Source organism: Pollachius pollachius (assembly GCF_949987615.1).
Source record: "Pollachius pollachius genome assembly, chromosome: 10".
In the NCBI taxonomy this organism is placed as follows: domain Eukaryota; kingdom Metazoa; phylum Chordata; class Actinopteri; order Gadiformes; family Gadidae; genus Pollachius; species Pollachius pollachius.
Window position 1 is genome coordinate 10,141,170 of NC_136943.1, and position 24,114 is coordinate 10,165,283.

The 24,114-nt window shown below is 47.0% G+C and overlaps 1 protein-coding gene across 1 annotated transcript in view; it reads right to left on the minus strand.

Moving 5' to 3' along the window:
* Positions 1-1,070: 1,070 nt before the first annotated feature.
* The window catches only part of gpc4 (glypican 4), a 31,710-nt gene continuing 8,666 nt past the window's right edge, over positions 1,071-24,114 (minus strand). The window contains exons 2-9 of the mRNA XM_079744932.1: positions 13,765-13,923; positions 7,156-7,553; positions 6,187-6,352; positions 5,196-5,326; positions 4,936-5,082; positions 4,671-4,795; positions 4,378-4,550; positions 1,071-4,127 (exon numbers count right to left, since the gene is read on the minus strand). Coding sequence (XP_079601058.1) covers positions 3,901-4,127; positions 4,378-4,550; positions 4,671-4,795; positions 4,936-5,082; positions 5,196-5,326; positions 6,187-6,352; positions 7,156-7,553; positions 13,765-13,923 — 1,526 coding nt within the window. The 3' untranslated portion in view covers positions 1,071-3,900. The remainder of the gene's footprint in view (positions 4,128-4,377; positions 4,551-4,670; positions 4,796-4,935; positions 5,083-5,195; positions 5,327-6,186; positions 6,353-7,155; positions 7,554-13,764; positions 13,924-24,114) is intronic.

Below are 24,114 nucleotides of genomic sequence, written 5' to 3' on the forward strand. Positions count from 1 at the left end.
CCTTTCTTTCCCAGCAGTCACTGCGCTAAAAGTGGGAGTAGAAATTACGTCATGAAATCTCAACGTCACGAGTTAATGTGTTTTATTACCATAATTGAAAACTCCGGTTACTTTTATGATCTATAAAATAAAGACACAACAATTATTTTAATTATAATCAAATTGCATCGGTTATCGCCGTCTGCGAATGTATTTGGTATTTTGCCAAGGGGTTACGTATTTTGCAGGCGCCGAAATAGCTCAGTTGGGAGAGCGTTAGACTGAAGATCTAAATGTCCCTGGTTCGATCCCGGGTTTCGGCAGAACCTTTTGTAGATACTTCAACTTTGATTAAATGCCGGGCTGCTCCCAGCATCACTTGTACAAAAAGGTGCCATTTTAGAATCTGCCTAACTTCAAACGGAAAAGGTAATCTAAAACCGTTCAAGCAGTCTGATATCAGCACACATAATCAAGAACACCCGGAATGTGGGGTAAAGTACTGGAAACATAATTACAATTTGACCAGCTAGATTATGTCATCGGCATTTATACACAAAATAAGATTATATACACACACACATATATATATATTAAAATATGGTGATCTAAGAGTAAATTATGACTATATGAATTATATTACGTCTGTCTCCTCCGGCCTAATGCCATGTATATATTATTTGAATACAACCTCCCACCATCATATGGGTTTTGTTGACAGAAACATATCACCAAATTATGGAAGATGCTGACTTTGATTGCTGTTTATTTGAGCTAGTAGTTTGAAAAGGCTATATTTAGTTTGCACTCCTAGATCATCATACTCCGGAAGTATTGTATGGTATATTGTGATTGTGTACTACAATTTGTTTAGTTATATCAGTGTCTTGTTATCCTGTGTGGGATGGGCTTGTGTCACTTGTGTTGCATGACACGAAAATAAACATCATCACCTAACCATCCACATTCAACCCAAATGTCTTGAATGTGAAGTTTAGCTTTTAGGCGTGAGGCACAAATACATATACAGAAAAGGAACAAATCTTGAGTTTACATTATTCATGCAAGTCATTAAATGAAAAGGCAGTTGCTTAAATATTGACAGTCTTTATTTCAACAAGACTAGGAAATGATGCTTAATATACCTTTTCTCTTACAATTTAACATCTACCTCATCTTGTTTCCCACAACATTTAGGAAGTACTCCGACAAGTAAAAATCTCATGAACTGTTATAGCCTCTTTAAGAGACCTCTAAAAAGGTTGCTCAATATTTACATTGTTTTTTTTTCCTTTAACTCTTGTTCAGTCACTCCATTCTCTCCGCTCCTCAGTGTACAAGTACAACTTTCTGTCCTTGAGGGCCACAGGCAGGCGGAAGGCTTCCCCCAGCCAGACCAGAGCCCAGGAGCTCTCCGCTGGATCACATGAACAAGTCAAACCTTAACTTACATCCATTGGGGGAAATGTGACTGCCCTGGCCCGCAAGCACAGACATTTAACTATCGCTACCCAAAACATCCCCTCGCCGCTTTTGGGAGAGATTCATGCTTCATTACTTACAGATCCGACTCCCCCTCACAAACAACTACAATATGCACATGCCCTTGCAGAAATGTTGGTGGGTCATGGGAACATAGGCACTGAAACGTTCTAATGAGAGGGCCCACCACCAAACCAACCTGTCAAATCAAGACATTCTGTGATGGGTTGCATAGGTGTTTCTGCTGCTTGGTTGTTTTAAATTCTCCCAGCCCTCCCAGCTGGATGGTCCTGTCCTTAACTGGTTTCATTCACATTCTCTCCCTTTCCGTTGGGATCAATGGAATAAAACCGTTAAGAGTCTAAACAGATTTTCTCTATTATTTTGACCTGCATTAAATAAAATGTGTTGATTTAAAATGTCCAACAAAATGTCTTATGCCAGCACTTTTCAATCTTCATATATAATTTTTATCTAAATGGTGTATGCACGTGGAATACTGTAATTTGTAGCTAATATTGTCCCTTCTGGAAGCACTTTTGCAAAGGCATCGCTTAACAAAACATGCATAACTTACTGTACACAAAAAGCTATTTTCGGCACCACGTAATGTGAGAGGTGAAAAGACCCGGGCAATGAAACTGACAGGATATCAATTTAAAAGAAAAACCTTACATTGCTACTTGGCTACAAGTGCAACCTAGTACAAAAACACCTTGAAGCGTGATCAAGCAGATAACAAATACAAGAGACTGCATTGACTAGTCATTAAAACCTACATTCTTTTTTTGTTTGTTTGTTTAGCCTTTAAGAATTAGTTGACAACGTACCAAGGTTTTTCAACCTCACCGACACCTGTATCGGACCCGCTCTGGTGGAAGTCATGATTAAACGTCAACCGGTTCCACATGTTCATTTGGAATGGCATGACGTGAGCACCAAAGGCTTTCAGAAAGGAGTCAATTTACACTGAAATCACGTACAGAGGTACACTTGTGTATACGGGGGATGGGAAAGGGGGGCAGAGGCAAAATCGGTGTACACCGCCTTCAAAGCAGAAGAGCCCCCAAATCTGTGCACAATCAGTCCCACCAGCTCCTAAAAAGAAAGCCAACATTAAAAAGTCACTGTAGTACCTAATATATATCTTCATTCCAAAACAGATCTAGAAATTACAACACTTTCTCCACATCAAACCCTGCATTAAAAACAGTCATTTTGTTGTACTTTGATGAAAACCTCCAGAGCCATATGAACTGTTGTTCCTCCCCCACCCCCACCCCAGATATCATTGGACATGCCACTCATGTCCTCTTTCTTGTCTCTCTTGACACGCAAAATTGCATCAGGTCAGTGTACAACTGATACAACGGTACCGAAGGGCAGTCAGCAACTGTGTAGTGAACTCAGTCTCCTTAGGGAGGGTAATGCCTTGGGAGGGCCAGTCCTCCTAAGCAATTCACACGCACGCCACTAACACCAACACCAAGCTTGCTGTTTCATCTAAAACATGATCATTGATGGATGCTTAATGATGGTGAGGTATTATTTTTAAATTACCAGAATGGTTTCTATTTACTTAAAAAAGAGGTTGATAGATAAAAGCTGGCATTAAGGTTGAAATAACTTGGTATTAGAAACTACTGTATACATATTAAGGCACATGAATGCCTTCCCAAAGAATGATTGCATCTCTAGGTAAAACCGTTGGAGGCTTGTTTGGTAATGTTGCTTTCTGTAGCTCTGGAAGAGGCAGTAAGCAGCTCTCAAAAGCAACAGTAAAAACCTGATACGGTGGTCTTTTTTCCGTATTTTTAAATACTCTTACAACAAAACTAGCCTACAAGTACCGACTGGCTGATATCTGAATTGGAAGCAATAGTTTTCCATTTCATAGGCACACAGAATTATACCTGCTAAACGTAGATAGAGGGGCTGTTTGTGTTTGATATTTGGGAAATACCACACAATTCCATTGTTTCAAAAAAAGAACCGAGCAGTTGTTCAGTTGCTTCCTATTTAGATTGCTCAGGCCACAATGGTTTAGGTTCAGATAAATGATCATTTTAGATTAAAATGCTAATTGAAACAATCCTATACCATGTCCAATCGTCGCGTGTTCAGAGCTCTCAAGGGCTGCGAGCATCGAAGCGTTCTTGGAAAACACTACTTTTTTTTCTTTTTGGAAATCATATCGCTGTACATCGATGTCCTCAAAAAATATATAAACAAATAATTAAAACTGAAGTTATTGTAATATTGTAATATTAATAAGAGTCTTCCCCCCCCCCCCCCACACACCAAAGGGCGGACAGACCAAGGTCCTGAAGGCAGTCTTTTCTTTCTCAAAAGTTCACTGACAGATGTCCCCTTCGTTCCGTATGTTTTCTTCTTCTTCTTCCTGGCGCTCTCGTTTCCCTCTGGGCCTCCCGTCTGCTTCTATCTCCAGTGGGGAGCGAGCAGGGCCAGGGCCAGCCCGCAGGCCGCTAGCGCCCGGCTGCCCAGCGTGGCGCGGTGGGCCGTGGACGTGTCCATCTGCACCACCACCTCTTTGACGCTGGGCACGACCGGGTTGGCCGGGGTGGAGAAGTAGATGTCCCGGTCCGTCTCGCAGGTCGGCAAGTCGCAGCCGCTGCCGCTCTCCCCCGTGCCGCTGGCCTCTTCCTCTGCAGGGATCACGAGGACCGCGAGGTTTGAGAATTAAAAAGGCGTTGTTCTATATTACATTTACACTTACAATAAGTGCATTGGTCAGAAGAAACTTGTACTTATTACTTGTTTCTTTTTACTTGTGTATTTTATTCTTATGCATGTCTTTGAGTATTTAGAAAAGCACAATATGAATATATATAAAATGTAGTTCATTATCATCACTTCAAAGGCAGGAGGCACATAGTGCGGTCTTTTGGTCCTCACCGGTATCGAAGGAGATGTCATTTCCGCTGTGTGCTGCCTTCAGCCAGCTGGTCATTTCCTTCAGGACGGCTATTTGACTGCGAATGACCACATCTGGCCTCGTGATGTCCACCTCCACGTCTGGGTTCGACACCTGATTGGCTAGGCCATTGCCGATGACGACGGCGTCATATCTAAAAGCACAAGGGGGGAGGGTGTGAGATGTAGAGCGGAGCCATGGCATGGGTGTACAACCGACACGCCGCGCAACGACTTCTACGGACTGTGGTTTGTGGGCGTGGCGGTGTCCATACCTGCTTTTTGCGGTTCCGTTCCAGCACTCATCACCGGGTGCTATTCTCTCCCCGTCGCACACCGTGTCTGGCAGAGTGGACCAGAACTTCTTGGCGAACTTCAGCTTCTTTTTTACATCGGCCGTCTTAAGAAAAGGTAACAAAAATAAAATAAAATAAGCATAAATAGTGAGGCAAACATCGCACACAACGAAACCCGAAAGTCCCACAGATACACACTGTAAAACTGCTTTATCGCTATGCCGGTGTTGTGGTGGGAGCGTACCAGTCGGTCCAGGCTGGTTCCGGCCGCTGTGGTGGGCCTGGCGTCAGGGCTGTAGGGGCGGAAGCGACCGGTGAAACCCGTCTCTTTCGCAGAGCGCTTGGACCGGAAGCCCTTCAATGGCCGGGGCTGACCGCATCCCTGGAAGATCTGCAGAAGGCAACCGGAGAATAGGTCAGCGGCGTCCGGTGGTGCGTGTGTGTCGACATGGAGCTATGTATATTTATTTATGTTATCCTCTTCAGAAGGAAAGAAAAACTGACCTTCTGCGACACTTGCATGCTGTTCTCCTGCATGTTCATGATGGCATCGGAGATCTTCACGTCGATGGGGTCCATGACGGACTCAAAGTTGAAGGGCCCCTCTAGCCGGTCCGCCAGACTAAGCATGGCATCTGAACAATAACACAAAAAAGCAACAACAAAAATACATTTAATTCATGCAGATAGATGCAATTGCATTCAAGAAGAATGCTTTTGATTGCCCTTACATGTAACAAACACTAGGTGGAGGCACTATGCTGTGTGCTAGAGACAGCAGACTTGAGATGGAGCCTGTGGGGCAGCTGGGATAGGAATGCAGAGCTCTGTTTCAGGCGCAGGGAAGCTGCCACACAGAACAAACCTGAGGCCGCCTGCCACACAGGCTGCCCTGCTGTCAGCACACCAACTGAACATAACCGTCTGGTTGAACACCTTGTTCCACTCTCCGTCTCTAAAAACATCTTGCCGCTTGAAGAGCCTGAATTATCATACGGTTTTCAAGTATCTTATCTTAGTAAACTTGATGATAATCATAAACATTTTCGGAATACATGGGAATAATTCGGTACTATAATGTATGATACTGTTAAGTACTGAAGCCATAAACATTACATGGGCAAAGATTTGAGGTAGATGCCAGAAAGTGAATGGATATTGGACTTAAACTTCTCCTTTCTTCCATCCAAATGTATGAACGGTCAGAACAAATATATCACTCTTACGACGAAATAAAGAAGAACTTAATTCCACAAACAATTCCCTTATTGGTCAACCAACCCATCCGCATGCTAGTCAATTCTCCAACCAAATAACCTTTTGGTTCTTCTCTGGTACCTTTGGTTGGAGAATTGACTAGTAGAAGAAGAAGAACCAGAAGAACCACATCTGAAGAAGAACCATAAGAACCATAAGGTTCTTCTCTGGTACCTTTGTGGTTGGAGAATTGACTAATAGGCGGATACTAAATACCGTTTGTTGAGTTGGGACTCACCGACAAAGTTGTTCCACTCGGTGTCCAGGTCGGCCTGGTTGGCCAGGCAGCCCCGCATCACGTTTAGGCAGTAGTTCTGGCAGGGCTTCAGGGCCACCTGGCCCGAGCAGTAGGGACAGTACAGCATCTTCATGGAGGCCCGCACGCAGCTGGGAGATGCTGTGACCTTGAGGGGGAGACAGAGGTGTGTCCCGGTTAGCACTTGACACAACACATCCGGACTGGACACACCGGGCGTCACATCTGGACCCTGAATGCACTGGCTCTCTTGTGGGCCGTTTGACTCAACTTTGTTTTAATTAAAAGAGGGGTACAGTAAAAACGACTGAATTTGTTTTATCATGTTCCGAAACTCCGAAACTCTAACCAGTGAATGAGCCACTGCTGTTATGGTGAAACTAAACATGAGCTAGTGTTGAATTGCACATCTAAGGAGTTTACGTAATCAGAGAAATATACGCTGATGTGTACATGCACACACATACAGTGTCACACACATGCACACATTGATATTGAATTTCAATCGAGACCTGGAGCAGAAAAGCCCACACCTCTGCCTCCTACGTTGCCATATGATACCCCGACACACGGTCAAACTGGTTCTTCTCAACTCATCAAACACACAAAAAAAATCCCTGCGCTCGGAGATGACGAATCAGGGTATGACAAAAGCCTTGCATTCTACATTCAGCCTAGGGCGACGGTTTTATCTTGCACTAATTCGCGATCAACCCCTCATTACATACAGTGAGCACAGGACAAGGCCAGGGGTGTACCATAACTCTTAAGGCAGACGTCCCCTTGATCAAACATTGAATGGAGGCCAACGGGGGAGATAGAGAGAGTCAGACACAGAGAGAAAACACAGAGAGAGACAGAGAGAGAGACACAGACACAGAGACAGAGAGACAGAGACAGAGAGAGACTTCCCCCCCCCCCCCCCCCCCAACCCACTCCCTCCTCACTTACCGTGGACACTCGGTTGACCACCTCGGGCATGAGCTCCAGGCCGCGGGTGAAGGTGCGTGCTGCCACGAAGGCCCGCGTCAGCTGGAGGCGGAGCTTGCGCGGCACGTCGCCGAAGGGCTGCAGCTGGTCGGTGTGCCGGCTGACGCACTCCATGTAGGAGCTCGTGAAGTCGTACTGCACGTTGACCAGCCGCAGCATGCGCTCCAGCAGGTCGGCCCAGAATTCCGACAGCATGGCGTCCAGGTTGACGGCGGCGCTGCCCGACAGGTAGTAGCGCCTGAGCGAGGTGAAGAAGTTCTTGAAGAGCTCGGCGTTCTGCACGTACATCATGCCGTACGTGCGCACGAACATGCTGTTGAGCGAGCGCTCGGCGTTCTCCAGCAGCTCACGGAAGAACTCTGGAGAGATGATAGAAGGGGGGAGAGGAGGAGGAGGAGGAGAGGATGATTAGTTTGAGTGAGGGAGCCATAACTATCAGAATGGCATGTAGTTACTCTTGTCAGTGTTGGGTGTAACAATATTACTTTTTTGGGTAACAAAGTAAAGTAACGCATTACATTTAAAATATCGGTAACTACACTACTTCACTAGACTATTGTAACGCGCTTTCCTGCGTTATCCAAGCCGTGTTTGCCTGCGGGTAAAGTCCGGATCTGTTGTGGTGCGTGCATGCGTGCTGCCTGTGTGTCTGCAGCGCCTGCTTGCCTCGGCACGTTGCCAAAGCGATCGATTTGAGTGACGTAGCTGCTTGTGCGGAGGAGTGTTCAAGTCAGTTGACACAGAAAGACAGGCTGGTTGCAGCATTCATTGTAGAAGACATGCTTCCCCTGTTGACTATTGAATCGCCCAGATTTAGAAAAATACTAGTTAAAATAACCGTGACTCGCAAGCCAACATCCGAAGGGAAAACATTTTCCCATAACCTGAACAAGTGTTATACTGACAACATGGAATCGAAGCTCAAAATAGTTTTCGAGTCCTCCCTGGATCATGTGTCCGCCAACAACAAAAGTTACTAAGGATTCCTAAGTAACTTTTCTTTTTTTTTTAATGCGGTCTATCCAGTGCACCGTCATCCACTGGATAGACAGCATTACTTTAAAACTTGAGAAGGCTGCTCTTGCCTGCAAGAGGGTGGAAGGAAGACACACTTACGATGTGATAGCTTGCGAAATAGATGAGGTTTATTTAGCCTTTGGACCACATAAAGTAAAATAATGTGTCACCGCCGCTTAAGTGCATTTCTGTTTTAATTGTATGGGATAAAGTGACCTTTTAATATTTTTCATTGACCACAAAATTTTTGTTCTCGTGTTTTGTTCTTGTTTGTTCTGATTGACCTCAGAATAGCCTACTTTATCCGGTTGTTTGTGGATTTTACAGTGAGGCATTTCTTTGTGCAGACAGGGATATTGTTCTTTCATATGGTTTATATATAGATTTATACAATAAACACTAAGTGATGATAGGGCTATAATGTTTGTCCATGTATCTACAGTAAAGTAAGAAACAGGAAAGTAAAGTAATAAGTAGTGAAGTTACTTTTCAAATGCAGTAACTAGTAAAGTAACTAATTACTTTTTTTGAGTAACTACCCCAACACTGACTCTTGTTAATATACTATAATAATGATAATGTTAATGATAATACAACAATTGAATAACATTAGATCTAGACCTAAATAAGGACCAACACAGGCCGTATTAAACTGCATCCTATCAAGGAGCGGCGGAAGGATGGGTTTGAGCTCCATGATCAGATCAACAGAAGCATCTGCAGCCGTGCTTTAAAAGGCCATGCTTTGAATCAGATTGAGGACTTTTCCATGCGACCCCCGTGCCAACATTTTGACAACTTCTCCAGTCAGCCGGGGCAAATACAGTCAGAGCCATAACGATAATCACTTTGGAAGGAAAAGGACATGTGGCCAGGAAATTATTTTGGGACGGGAGAGACAGCCAGGGCCAACTAGACTAGAGGATATAACAAGTGGTTTGGGGGGGAGAGTGGGTGAGGAGGGGAGGAGGAGGAAGAGGAAGAGGAAGAGGAAGAGGAGGAGGAGGAGGAGGAGCTGGGCAACTCCATCAAACAGAGGAGCAGCGCTGGCGGAGAGGCATTAGAGGAGAGTGGCGTTCCGTCCCGCCCGCACACTCGTTGTTTCAAACAGAAAGTGTCTGCCTGTGTCAGCCCACCGAACACTGACCGTCGACCGCCATCAATGGCATTTCTCTGTTGTCACATTCCATTCCGTTTCCTTTCTCCCCGGCCGTCTCTTGGACTGTCCTTCAGAGGCTCTCTCAATAGGATTACTGCATAATGAAGCACCCTGCCCCAATAGGGACCTGTCCCAGACCAGCAACACAACAGCAGCTAGCCCCACATCCCTCACCCTCTCTCTCTCTCTCTCTCACTTCAGAGGGTTCTCTTCACTGAAGGCAGGGAACAATGACCTACTTCATCCTAAGGAATGCCCATCAACCCTCCGGCCCCCCCCGCCTTCCACCTCCACCCATCTCCTATACCCCCAATAATCCAGCCCCTTCTTCCATGAGCCACCACCACTAGCTGCCCCCCCCTCCCTCCACCTTCTTAATCTGAACAAAATGAGAGTTCCAGAATTCCAAAGTCTTCCAAAAAAAAAAGAATCTGCCGACATGCCGGTGTTCCACCAGCCCTTTCATTGCACCTCCCCTCCTGTCCCCACCAACACACTGCGGCCCTGAGATCCCCCCCCCATCACACTGGAGCTGCCCTCTGCTTGCTTTTGACATGTTAAGTTCCCATGCTCCCTTTGGAGAGGGAGGGAGAGTTGGGGGGTGGATCAGTACTTTCCACTCTGAATCTGCCACCAGGATGGACGAATGCGCACACACACATACGCGCTCACGCACACACACACACACACACACACACACACACACACACACACACACACACACACACACACACACGTATAGAGTGCCGCTGTCAGTTACACTTCAGACTGACAAACCAAAGAGAAGAGGAGGGGGGGAGAAAATGAGGGAAGGGATGGATGGGCGGGAGTCGCTTGGTGGCGCTTATTTTTTTTTTCTTCCTCAAAATCCCTTCTGTGTCGCCAAGGATACCGGAAACACTGCAGGACTCACCTTCCCCTCCCCCCTTCATTAAACCGCCCCCCCCGACACACACAGCGAAGTTTGACACCACATTGACAGAGATTAAAACAAAGGACCCCCACCCCGCACAGTAGCCACAAGTTTAAGGTCGAAGAAAGGAGACAAGGGAGTGAGGCGGAGGGGAAGAGGGCAGAACAAGGCTACACTTCCTCCATTTCCTTTTTATATTACACCCACTAGTTGGAAACATAAACCCCAAAAAGACTCCCAAACCCTCTCTGGGTTCACAGAATTAGACTGGTGTGTGTGTGTGTGTGTGTGTGTGTGTGTGTGTGTGTGTGTGTGTGTGTGTGTGTGTGTGTGTGTGTGTGTGTGTGTGTGTGTGTGTGTGTGTGTGTGTGTGTGGGGGGGGGGGGGGGGGTCTCTGGCCCATACATTTGCTGCTGAAGCATGTGAAGCATTATGCATTAGGCATCTTGCATTGTCATTAAAAAACGTTTATGACACACTGCCGCCCGCCAAACGGCCACAGAGCCCAGAGCTGCCTCCAGACTTTTCCATAAAAAAAGAAAGAAAACACAACTGTCCCTGGCCGACTAGCCAACCGCTCTGTGCGAATGTCGGTGAAAGGTTACGCAGGAGAAGGCACGACTCGTTACAAATGTAAAGTAATGTTCCCCCGAAAAACTGAACTCTCTTCAGAGTCTCTCTCTCTATACACCCTAGTCCTGGTACCGCGCTGGAGAGAGGGGCTGACTCCGACTCCTCCTCCTCCTCCTCCTCCTCCTCCCCCCCCCCCCCCCCCACCCCCCCCACCCTTGGCCCCAGACCCGCTGCCCCTCCCACTTCAGGCGGTAATTGCATCCTATTTGTGCCAATTAGTCTCTGTGCTTCTACCTTCCCTTATGGGATTCCAACCCCCCTGCTGCTAGCCTGCATAGCTAAGGAAGGGGGTGTGTGTGTGTGTGTGTGTGTGTGTGTGTGTGTGTGTGTGTGTGTGTGTGTGTGTGTGTGTGTGTGTGTGTGTGTGTGTGCGCGGCCTCTTATATAGGAAGGCAATAGGTGCTTTAATCTTCCGTGCTTAAATCCCAGACACAGCCCTGCTCTGTTGGAAGTCAGCGCAACAAGACAGACTGAGACTCACACAGACAGACAGACGGACAGACGGACAGACGGACAGACAGACGGACGGACAGAGGGACAGAAAGAAGGACCCCAGGGCCAGGATAAACACTGGGGGCAGTGATGAAAGCGGGGGGGGGGGGATGATGGACTATTCTTGGCCCCCTGCTCTTAATTGGCCGTGACTCTCGACCCCTCCAGGCACATGACAAGAGCATGCGTAACGGCGAGCCACAGATCTTCTCAGGAGTGTTATCGGGCATGTATGCGTGTTGGTCTTCTAAGAACGGCATGTATAGGCAGCCTTTACGTCACAAATAAGGATTAAACCACCCACACGCACACACACACACACACACACACACTCACACTCTTCGCCACTCATCAACATTGGCTGTTATCGTCTTATCTTTTTTTTTAACGATATACCGCAGCAGTGTTTTTGACGGTGACTCTTTTTGGCCACGCTCTCTCCCCGGCCCTGTCTCTCAACCCCGGACGTGTCCCGGACGGCAGAGAGTCTGGACACCGGGAGACGAGAGGGAGGAAGTCACAGGAGAATGGCAACATGAGCACCCCGCCATGTCACCTTATTCAATAAGAGAGTCTGCTTTAATGGCCCAGGTGAAAGAGGGAGTACAGCAGGCCTCTGTGTGTACCTGGGTTCTAACGGTTCAGGAGTTAGAGAAACCACCGTATGTAGTGGGACGGGGGATAGATGTGAGGGGGCTAGGGGGGGGGAGGGGTACAATGAAGAGGAGATTAAGTGAAAGCGAAGCCAACGGTTTTCCGAGACGGAGGGCTGATCTCTCCGTCGTCTTCTGGTTGATGAGGTGAGCGATCGGTGCGCTGTGAGAGAACGGGTTCCAGTGTCCTGCGGTCCGTTTGTGGATTGGGTTCAGTCGGTGAACATCGCCAACCTTAATCTGTAGCCCGATTGGCTGATTGTATGGGAGTGATGGCAAGGTAGACGAAAAGGATCAATCCTGAAAGTAAGAAGCTTCAGAGTGAAGACCGTCGTAGATAAGGAAGAGGATATGGGGAAGACAACATACAACATACCGGGTAGTCCAGGGCACAGAGCGCGATAATAAACGGTTTAAAAAAAGGGATGAATTGAGGAGGAAAGGGGATTTTCTTTGGGGGGGGGGGGGGGGGGGGGGGGGGGGGGGGGGGGGGGGAGGGGAGGAGGAGGTACGCCTGAGATGGGGACAAAGAAGTGAGCAGAGAAAGAAAGAGAGAGAGCGAGTGAGACGGGCGAGCAAAGGCTCAAGAAACCACCGCATTCCGACACGTCACATTCCTGTTCCATCTGGCTGCAATTCTCTCTCTCTCTCTCTCTCTCTCTCTCTCTCTCTCTCTCTCTCTCTCTCTCTCTCTCTCTCTCTCTCTCTCTCTCTCTCTCTCTCTCTCTCTCTCTCTCTCTCTCTCTCTCTCTCTCTCTCTCTCTCTCTCTCTCTCTCTCTCTCTCTCTCTCTCTCTCTCTCTCTCTCTCTCTCTCTCTCTCTCTCTCTCTCTCTCTCTCGGCAAGCACATGCACACATACAAACAAGCAAACACGACTACACCCACACACATAACCACATCTCCGGGCATCTCAAAATAACTTTTCCCCCTTGTGACCCCACGACTATGCGTTCACCGAAAAAAAAAATGGAACAAATCACCATAAAACTAAATAATGAGGACATTGTCCGTGCTTCGGGGGACGGACCCGGAGACAGTGGGCGGTAAGGTGCTGTCCCGACCCAGCTAACTGTGCCACCAAGGCGGGGGGGGGAACAGCTTTGACAGGCCCTGGTGGCGGCTGGTATTCCAGGCTGTCCTGCGACCCTGGTGACTCAGCAGCACCCATATGCACCCTCCTCCCACCCCCCACCCACAGCACAGGGAATCTGATCCTCGTCGCACATACACACACACACACACACCAATAGGAAGTGCGGGGAAGCTGGGACCAACAGGTCATGTGTGTGGTCCATCTGGGCGCGTGCACGTGACTCTGAGGCCGGATGGAGGAGGGGGCGGGGCGAGGAGAGGGGGAGACGCTGAGAGACAGGTGGACGAGCCAACAGACACAGACTGAGTGTCTGCGCCGCAGCCAGCGAACTGGCAGGTGGGGGTGTCCGTCAAAACGCCAATTGAGGCAAAAGTTGTGTTGGAGGGGGGGTTGGGGTTGACACTGCATGCAGCGCATGGGACAGAGCAGCATAGCAGAGGGGCCGTCTGCTGTGTGCCACGGCATTGGGCCGTGGGCCACTTCATGAGTTTCCATCACCATGCGCGTACGCGTGTACGTGTTGGTAAGCATGTGTGTGATTCTCATTATGGACTCTGGCGTGCGTGTGCGTGTGCGTGTGTGTGTGTGTTTGTCTCTCTCTCTACGTACGGTCAAAGTGCTGGTGCCTCTGCTTGAAGGTGCTCTGCAGGTTGGTGCTGAGCTGGGAGATGGGGGCCTTCAGGTCCGAGTGGCTCTGCTGGCTGAGCTTCTCCTCCATCTCCACGGTGCAGCAGGAGAAGCCCTGGGGACACACCTTCAGCGGGGCGCCTGGGAGCGGGAGAAGGACAGGGGGGGCAACGTTATAGAGACAGACCTCCCATAAATGCACTCCTCGTTTTCAGTTTGGAACACGTTTCCATTTTAACAGCCGATTCTCGAACAGATTTAAATCATGATGTCTTTAAACACTACAATGTACAACATTTCAAATTGAGATAAACGATGTTGATAGGAGTGTGGAGCGCCCCTACTTTCTCCTCCGCTTACAATGGGAATAAATTGAGGAGCTTATGTGTGAAGAAGACAGGTTGCGCCACATACCAGAAATCACTGATATTGTTTGACAAGGCTTTAAACGCTACCTGTTTTAAATTTCTATCCAGTCAATACATCCCATTTCCTGCTGCAGCCCATCTTGCCAGACCGACACTATGATCCTGATTATAAGTACAAACATGTCCAAACTCCAAAGTCTGAATCCAAAGGGTTTACTTCAGTGCAGTTTACAGTTTCAGCCAAGACAAGCATTTGGCTCCCGCCATCTCTCACCACACGTATGTCTCCCTGGCAGTACTGATGAAAGGAAACGTAAGAACGCAGAACCGGATTTTCCTTCTCTACATCAGTGTTGAGTGGCATGTGCATCGATTGTATCCCAGAAACCACAAACAAATAATAATAAAAAACAAAACAAAAAAATGTAAATTGACAATGAGAGATAAATGTTTATAGTGTCCATAAAATAAGAATAATAGGCTAGTTGTACTCCAGATGATAAGAATGGGACGCCTTTGCCAAAAGATAAAATAAAACCTTTTTCTAACAACAGACAACGTATCTTAACTTTCCATTGGGGTGCTTGAATCCGAAGCATCATTAAAAAAACAACACAAAGCCTTCAGGGCCCAAAACTACTGTGCCGCTTGGTCAAAATAGAGAAGAGAAAAAAAAAGAAGTGAGATTACCATCCAATTAACAGGAGGGATAGGTCGAGAAGTATTCAGCGCCGGACAAAATGCTAAGTTGCAGCTGCAATAATGTTTTGTTTTGAATGTGTCTGTAGGAATTTGGGCAGAACATAGCGGTCCTTTCACTGCATCCAGGCACCAACTGCCTGTTTGGTTTTCCCCCCGCTAGTCGGAGAGAGGCAGTTTGGGGCCTCCTGTACCTCCCCAGTCAGACAGAGGTGGTCCCTGGCTTCTTACAAGGCTCCTGCGCCTATGAATGCTGCCTCCTAACGGGCCCTTTCGTTTCAGTCCAACCGACTTCAATTCAAAGACCACAAATAATGTGGATTGATTGAGTTGGTTTCTGATGCATAAAACATAACTATCATTGGGAAAAAGGGAGGTTTGACCACATAGTTCATGTTAGAACTACTCGTCGAATACCAATAACCGCCATATATATAAAAAGACACAAGGAATTTCGAAACAACTGCTGCAGCACGTAGACAGACCTGGGGCGACGCTGGGACATTATAGTTACAAGTGTGGTATGACAGGACTGCCTAAACAGGGCTACAAAGCAGCAGATCCAGGACCAACCCTCGTCAGCCAAACTTGGACTCCTTGGTCTGGGATGCATTCCAAATAAGGCTCAAGTCCCTCTTTCTTCACTCAACCTTTCCCACCCAGATCCATCCATCTCTCTCTTGCACTCTGTCTCCCTCAACTTCCCTCCCCTCAACATATACACACACCCCCCGCCACACACACACACACACACACACACACACACACACACACACACACACACACACACGTACATGTATATATTCAAGCACACACTGAAATAGCCTGATGTGCATTCACTTCCGCGCACACACACTTGGCAGAACCAGCTCAAATGCGTTCACACATCGCATCGCCGCTCAACACACAACTCTTTGTGTCAGCCTAATTGGAGGGAGGGGATAACCTTAAGGCAGTCTAGTGTGAACACGAATACACGCACATGCACACACAGAAACACACACACACACGCCCCATGCATGGCCCACAGTGAGGGCTCACAGTACTGTGGATTATGTCCACGTGGAAACCAGCGGCACCTCCTACCAACGTACACAAATAAAAGTGAGATGGTCAATATTTCACAGCGGCGTCTGCACAAATGTCACGTTGTTAGCGCGCAGGGATTAGCTCCCCGAAAACGCAGGATTCTTAGCTAATGCACACTTTATGAAAACATCTTGGCAGCCAATTCTTCTTCAACCCCCCCCCCCCCTTCCTAGTATGAAATGGCACAGACGGCGGTAGAACAGGGCTACGAGTGAGCCAGAACAGGGCTATGAAAGAACAAGTTCAGCCCTATGAAGAGACAGGACAGGGCTAGGAGTGAGGTACAACATGGCTACGAGTGAGCTACAACAGGGCTATGAGTAAGCTACGACAGGGCTAGGAGTGACCCAGAACGGGTATGCAGATTGGATTGCTACTCAACAAGTCCTTACTGCATCTCGTCTCAAGTGTTAGCAGTCTCGTCACTTTCTTGTGCTGGCACAAACAGTCTTGGCGCGCTGGTTGCGAGAGTCGAAACCGCTCTTAATTGTTTACTGGCCTCTTTGCGCCCAGGCTTCCCAATAACTGTAAGACCTAATAGGCCTACAGAGCACCAGAGATGTTGGAGTGTCCACTCAAGAGAGGAGAAAAAGCCCCTGCTATTTTATGGCGGTGAAGACAAGGGAGCGACAGCTTGTTAACAAACATGTGACAGTGTGTCACGGCATTCATCGCCAGTTTGCTGATTCTCTGGCTTTCCTTTGTGGGACACCGAGCAGCCCCTTTTAAAAGGGCTCATAAAATAAGTCACTTCCCTTTTGGCCTTGGCTTGCCTCTCAAACCTCACTCCCAGAGGAAGGATGGGGGGGAGGTGGAAACGCCTCAGACAAAAACCTTGCCGCACCCTCCGCCATCATGTGCCCATGAACCAGGCCGGGCTGGGGCCACCCCTCCACCACAGACACCCTGTAGGCTTAACCAGCAGGGTCAAAGGTTAACAGCCACTACTCTGAGCGAGGTCCTGTCCTCTGACCCAGCCCTCAACCACCCCAATGCCAACACACACACACACACACACACACACACACACACACACACACACACACACACACACACACACACACACACACACACACACACACACACACACACACACACACACACACACACACCTGAAAGAAAAAAACCACACTGAGGCAATTAAGAGCCCCTAAAAATGTGGGGACACACACAGCACGCTTAAATAGAAACTTTAACAGCCAACTCGCTCCAATACCACGTCATAAAAACCCCAGAAGAAGTATTTCTGTAGCCCGCGGAAGTTAAGTCACCACCAAAAGTGCAGAGAGCGGGCTGTGGAGGCAGCTTTGGGGTCGGACTGGGCCTCCCAGCCAGCTCCCTCCTCCAGTCGATAATTGAAGGCAGCTACAAGGCCTGGTGGTCTTTGATTGAACCACTTCCCCAAACCAATCACAAGGCAATTTGCATTTAGAAAACTAAAATAAGCTCTTCAAGTAGTTGAGAGGACAGGTTATGGATAGGCACAGCGCTAACACTACTGGGAATGAAGTGAATATAAACCCTGTGGAAGTGGTAAGTAATATGTCTCCACTGATTGATTGGGCTGCAGGCCAAGTGAATTTAGCTGTCAAGATTGAAAATAATTAGTTTTTATTAGCAGATACTAACTCACTGTATTGAAAGGGAATATTTTATTCCCTAAGAACCAAGGATGGAATTACCTAAGTATGTATATCACATGATTTCCCTATTTCTAAGTTGAATTTAACTGCTACCCTTGGAATGAAAACATTGATGAGAGTATTTATTAACGACACCGGTTAGGTATTCAATCTAGTCAAAGTTGCAGATGTTTAAAATCCGCACCAGAGATTTTGGAGCCGTGGTAGCATTTCTTGGAACATTTACTTTGAATCAAAAAAAACAAAAGAAGTTCTAGTGGTTTGGATAAACCAGCCATTTTTTAAAACAAGGATATAAAACATAATGATTTGATAATGGCAAGCTCATGTGGCTGTTTACGCAAATGTAAACTCCCGTCAGTATGATGTTTTTGGTTATACTTGATTTGCGATAAATTGAAATAATAACTCGTCATCAATGAAAGGTGCTATAAACATACACTTGACTTTACTGAAACTACCATACGGCATACACATAACATCATTAACTTTATTAAGAGAGGCAACTGCAATGAGGCAATCGTCTCTCCATCAAGAGTCTACTCCTTTGAGTCCCACCCAGAGGCTCAGACAGCAGCCACATAAACTTGGGAGGATAAGCCCAGGATACAACCCTCGGCCCCAGCTCAGTCAGTGGTGTGTCTGCCCCTCAGGGCAGGGGTGGAGGCGGAGGGATATGGGTTTGTTGTTAGGTTGGGGGGCGATGCGCGGGCAGACTTCCAGCCCTCAGAACCTGTCTTGTCCTAAACCATGTCATCCCCAGACATACATGATGCCACTAGGCCAAAAGTTCTGCCGTGGAGGTCCGGTCAATGCTTTCCGGTGTGTGATTTCACTAGAAATTTCGTCCGGCGTAACAATTTAATGTTTTGTCAACTGTCTCGAGGAGATGAATTACCGTGGCATAAATTGACGCCCCAATTGAAAGACGAGATGCAAAAGTAAAGAGGCAAACTGCTTGTTATTTCAATTCTCAGATGATAGCAATTACTTTTCCTTCCACTTCTCAGTGTGTCAAGTCGTGGCACGTCTGCCTCTGCTCCCAGTCCCCGTTTCCTGTTTTGTTTTTTCCCCCTCGCTCTGTGTAGTCCGCCGTCTGCCAACAGTGTTAGTGTTGGTCTTCATTTGGAGGGATGGAAAGGATTTCCTTTTTCACATCCATCACATTTGCAATCAATCCATGTAGAGCCTCGCATATTTTCATTCCCAAATGTGGGAGCCTTTTATTCCAGCCGTCACTTTTGAATGTTTGAGTTATGAATGTTTAGATCATGGCCAACTCTGGGATTTTGTTCCCTCTGAAGCAATTGCCACTTTCAACAAAAGGGAAAATGACGGCGAAAAGGTCACAGAGCGCAGGAATCAGCAAATTAAGAAGATCTGTTTCGTCAGTTGAATCAACTGTTGCAAGTCGGCAGAAGTGTTCATGTACACAAGTACGGTTGTTTTTTTCCGTTGGTCATCGCATTCATTTAGGTTTCAAGTAAAAGTGGAGACAGACGTGGTTCTCACTAAATCTGCAGGCTACAGCGAAGGGACTCTCCCATAAGAGACCCCATAACCCCAAAATAAGGGGGAAAAACACACAAATATGCACAGAAGTCAACGACTGAGCTAATATACAGGCAGATGAACCGCGGGCCCCCCCCCCTAGCCGTGTACTCAAGTCCCAGCCTAGCAACCGATTAAACAGAGGGTGGATGTCCTTTGAGGTTTCTGGCGGCCATGTTAAACATAGGGAACGGGTACGGGGAATTACTGTAGCATAATATGATACTTTTCCCCCCTCACGCAGCATGAAAAATTCCTCAGATGAGGCCCGCTGACTAAGAGCTCATTCTTATTTACAACCTACGGGAAGCGTCGCAGCGCGCATGAGAGAACAACATCACACTCATACACGTCAGGAGGGCAGCGCTCGTTGCAACCACAGTCTCTGGCTCGAGGGCACCATGCCAGCAGTTCAGGGTGGGATAAGTGTGTAGTGTGTCTTGTTCATTTTGCCTGGCCATGCCTTTCCCCCCCTAGCTTGCCTGGAAGGGCGTAGAGCGACGGCGCTGTTGAAAAGCAATCCTGATACGTGGTAAAAATAATCTTGACAAGGACTTTTCTTTTTATATTCATGAGCTGCATTTACAGTGTCCAAAAATATCAACATGTTCAACGGGCTCGCATTGACTTATTGATGTCCCATTGAAAACACGAATAAAATACAGAATAGATTCAACATGGGAAACCATCATATTTACCGGCTCTCTAGTAGTTTTCATGGCAGAAATGAAGAACAGTAGCATAAATGCTTAATCTAAAATACATGAAGAACCCAAGGTAGGAGGACGTAGGTGCTTGAACTCATAAGTGACACCAGTTAAATCCTAAATGAGTTGCAAAGAAGCGGTCAAGTAGAGCGGCTGAGTCAGATGGCAAGAACTGCGAAAAACAACAGTTGGTAAAAAAGTGAGAGATAAAGTAATTCACAGAAGTGTGGAAATCAATCGTTGCATTCACTTATTCCTCTCCCTCCCCAAAATGTGGATTCTAGCTCTGGTTAGCATGTCGAGGAACCACACACGTGCGTGCTCGTGTGTGGAGCGTTACGTTTATCCTGGCCTATTTACAGAGTTTATTAATACTAAGCCGTTTTGTGGATCAGATCGACAGCGGTTTTGGGTCACACACACACACACACACACACGCACACGCACACGCACACGCGGCTAGGCTACCATCACCGCAAGCAGGGAAATCTTCAACAGCATTATACTGTAATCAGAAACCATTATTAGAGAGTGATCTGCTCATATGGAGATAATCAGGCCAGGGACAAACTTGCACCTACTCACTCACTGCGCTTTTCCACTTTGCAAAAGTAAAGTAATGACAAGTTTACAATGCAGAAAGAAGGGAGAGCCTGGATAGAATTGCATTGGAGCTCTGAATCACACAAGGTTATTTAAACAAAATGGTAGGCAATGAGGTTTTTTTGTCCTGGTGCCTTTACCAGTAAGACCTTACTATGCTGCTGTGATGTTTCGGTCTACACGGTGCATGCCAGTATTTCATCACTAAGCGGCTGAAAAACATTGTGATGGTAAAAACATGTTTTTCGTTTTCTTTGTATGAAAGAAACGCTACAATTACCGTATATGTACAGTTAGTGGCGAGAGATTAACAGGGCCAGCGTTGGGGTAAGGGGCTAATTCCACCAATATCCCTGTGGGAAAGGGTGGGCAGGTGGTTGTTAACGAGCTAGTGCTAACGAGCAGGATATCCATCGCTGCACAGATATTCTGACCTCCACAAGCAACCAGGAAATGGTTTTCAGCACACGAGTGCTCCGGCCAACTTATGACTACACTATTCTGTTTCTGTGACCTGCTATAAAGGCTGTGACCTGTGAACAGGCAATGGATTTCAATGCTAGACAGTTGTAAAAATGTGTTACAGTAATTGTTCTAGGCTGTGAATGGTGTGGGTGTGGAATGCCGTTTGTGCCAGTGCGAAATAAGCATGAAAACACCTGGGCATATAGAAATTAGTGATTTAACACAGTAACCAAAAACATTGTGTCACAATTGAAATATACTTCGTGGACTGTAGCATCAAAACAGCAGAAAAAAAAATGACGCAAGCGAAAGAAATCACTAGTTGGTAGTTACTATCAAACATAATTACTTCTGCCTTCAATAATACCAATTTACCAGGAAAGCTACAGTGAACATAACCATGGAGTCGCCTAACAAGCCTAACATAATGAGCCATGCCATCACCGCCTTTGCCTGATGACTCACCAGAATTTAAAGGAATTGTTAAATAAAGAAAAAGCCATACCCTAGACAACCATAAAAATGGTTAATTAATATCACCACCCCTTGTATCACAAAGAGGGCTGCCCCGTTTGGTGGGTCAAAGGAAGTTAACAAACTTACGTCGTACTCAGAACAAGAGTGGATGTGTAACCCACGCACTTTCTTCAGACAGCATTAAGTGATATTTAAGATACCAGGTAGAGTGCACTCTGTCTACTGGGGCAGATTATTTAATCTAGAGATACTTGCAGATTTCTTACCCCCAAACGCATCAATTGGTTGAGCCTCAGATCAAATTTCAGCTGACCGAAAGATTATCTTTGGTTGACTACAGCCAGCCCTAAATACAATGCAGTCAAGGACTGGTAGAAAGCTTGGCCGAACATAAGCACGGATAACCTACACACAACAAGTCATTCATCTGGAGAACACACTCGCGCTCAACACGGCCCCCAAGATGAAGCAGCGGTTTGGGTCTTAAGGAGAATTTCCTTAGGAGTTAATATTTAACACCAACACAGACAGCCGCAAACCCTTGGAAGATTGTCTACAGTTCTGAAAAGATGTTTCCTTAAATACATCGGGAGGTTCAACTCCCTTCCAAAACACAGCTGTTTAAACACCCGACTGCCCAAAATGTGCCGTTAAAGATGGCAAGACAGCGAAGACGAAGGAAGGCAGGCCCGCTGTTGGGAGGCAGACCCAGGCGCCCTGGGTCTCATTAGGAACGGCAGGCCCCCTTGACGTCTGCTCTGCTACTTCCATTAGCACTGGAGGCCAGAGCCATAGGTCTGTATGCGGGGTCAGCCAGATAAGAAAAATAGTTCTCGGGGCAAACACCTAAACATTTACGAAACGCTGCATGGCAAGGGGTTAATTATTACCCTAAACACACGTATAGACACAGACTCATTAATCCAGCCTTTCCGTCACCACCGTCCGGCTCAAAACTGTTAAACAAGTCGAGGGCCTGAGGCCAATTAAAATTCGCCATTTGTGAACATTCCAAAATGCTGTCATCCATGAACATTTACCCAGAAGCCCCTGGGAGATTCCACAACATGGCCCTGGCCTCTCGCTCGCTCTCCGTTTCCCTCTCTCTCTCCCCATCCCTGCGTCTCAGTCTTTGTCTCCCAGTACAAAAGCTCCCTGCCTACATCACTTCCCAGGTCACTGCTTTCTCAATGGTCTTACTTGCTCCTGCTCCCCGACTACATTGAGAAAGTCAGCAGCAAACACCCACCATGGGGGCTTAAGTACTTCAGGAGTCTACCCTTGGAATACCACTGAATGTCTTTCAGTGATTCCCGTTAGGAAGATTTAGAGGTAGGGTTGGAGATTGAATGTGGGGGATCTGTACTAGTGTGAGGTGCAGATAGCTTCATCGTCTGTGTGTCGTACCTGCGGGCGGGATAGCCTTTTTAGTGAGGTCTTTTGGTAGCTAATTAAGAGCCTACAGACGTCAACAAGAGCATTTGCAGGGTGTTGGAAGCAGGCCCGCACAGCGCTCAGGTGGTTTCACTTAAAGCCTTGGTTACCAAACCTCAACAATTAGGTAATGAAAGTAAAAGCACACGACAAACAAACCCGGAGAGAATCAGAGAGCGGGCGTAAGAGAGAGCAAGAGGAAGAGAGTTAAGAGAGAGTTAAGAGTCTAGACCGGAGATTTAAGAAAATAAAAGGAATTGAGAGAAAAACAACTGAATCAAGAGATAAGGACAAAGAGAGAGGAAGGTGTGTGTGTGTGCGAGAGTGAGGGAAAAAGAAGAAGTAGGAAAGGGCACAGGAACTCTAAGGTCAGCATCCCAGACGAGTTAAGCCAGTTTGGCTGCCCAGTTCATTTGTCACTGAGGAAGAGTGGGCAGTCGTTTCCCTGGTGGGCCACAAAAGACATCCACACAACCAGCAGACGGCACCGGACAGCTGAAGATATCTGTCCCAAGCAGACTCCCGAGGTCTGCCAGGGGTCAGAAATACACAAACACAGCGGCCATGAGATGAGATCATAATAACAATGGGTTCCAAGTCCCATATCGCTTCTAGAAGTGTTAGGGAGTTGTGGTGTGTGAATCATGCAAGCCGTAGTAAGGGGAACATTTGTGCTGAGGTTGGTGTGTGTGTGTCCTGTGTGTGTGTGTGTGTGTGCTGACATCATTCAACCACTCCCATTAAGCTGGTTGTGTTGTTGTCTTTGTATTCAATTCATTGTGAGATACCTTTGTGGCGTGCCCAGCATTCTCAAACAGCCGCTATTATTAGTGATTGGCCATTTAACGACTGCCATTCAAATGTATCTCAATCATTCATTCATTCAGCTGGGAGGTCTATTGTTAAAGCCAGGACCTGTTACCAGTAGACTAGAAACACTCATGTCACACACATTCTCCAGGCCATTCTTTATAGGGAGAAAGAGCAGGTCATTAACATTTGAACCAAGCATAGTATTTTAGTTTCCAAGGGCCTCACCGCTATTTTGCAGGGGGGGCAGGGGCACGCAAGCACAACACTTTCTCAAAACATCTGCTCCATCTGTCTGGAGTTTGGAGGTGGTGGCTCACATTAACAATCGATCGAACCTCCCTCCCCTAGCCCCCAACCGTAACTTTATCTCAGGTATGCACCGTTTATTGGGCACCGCCATCCAGCGTTTGATCTGGAGCCCTTTGTCGTGGAACCGAACCGTGAACGTCTGGCAGGGTGCATGTGTACCGCAAGCAGGTGAGG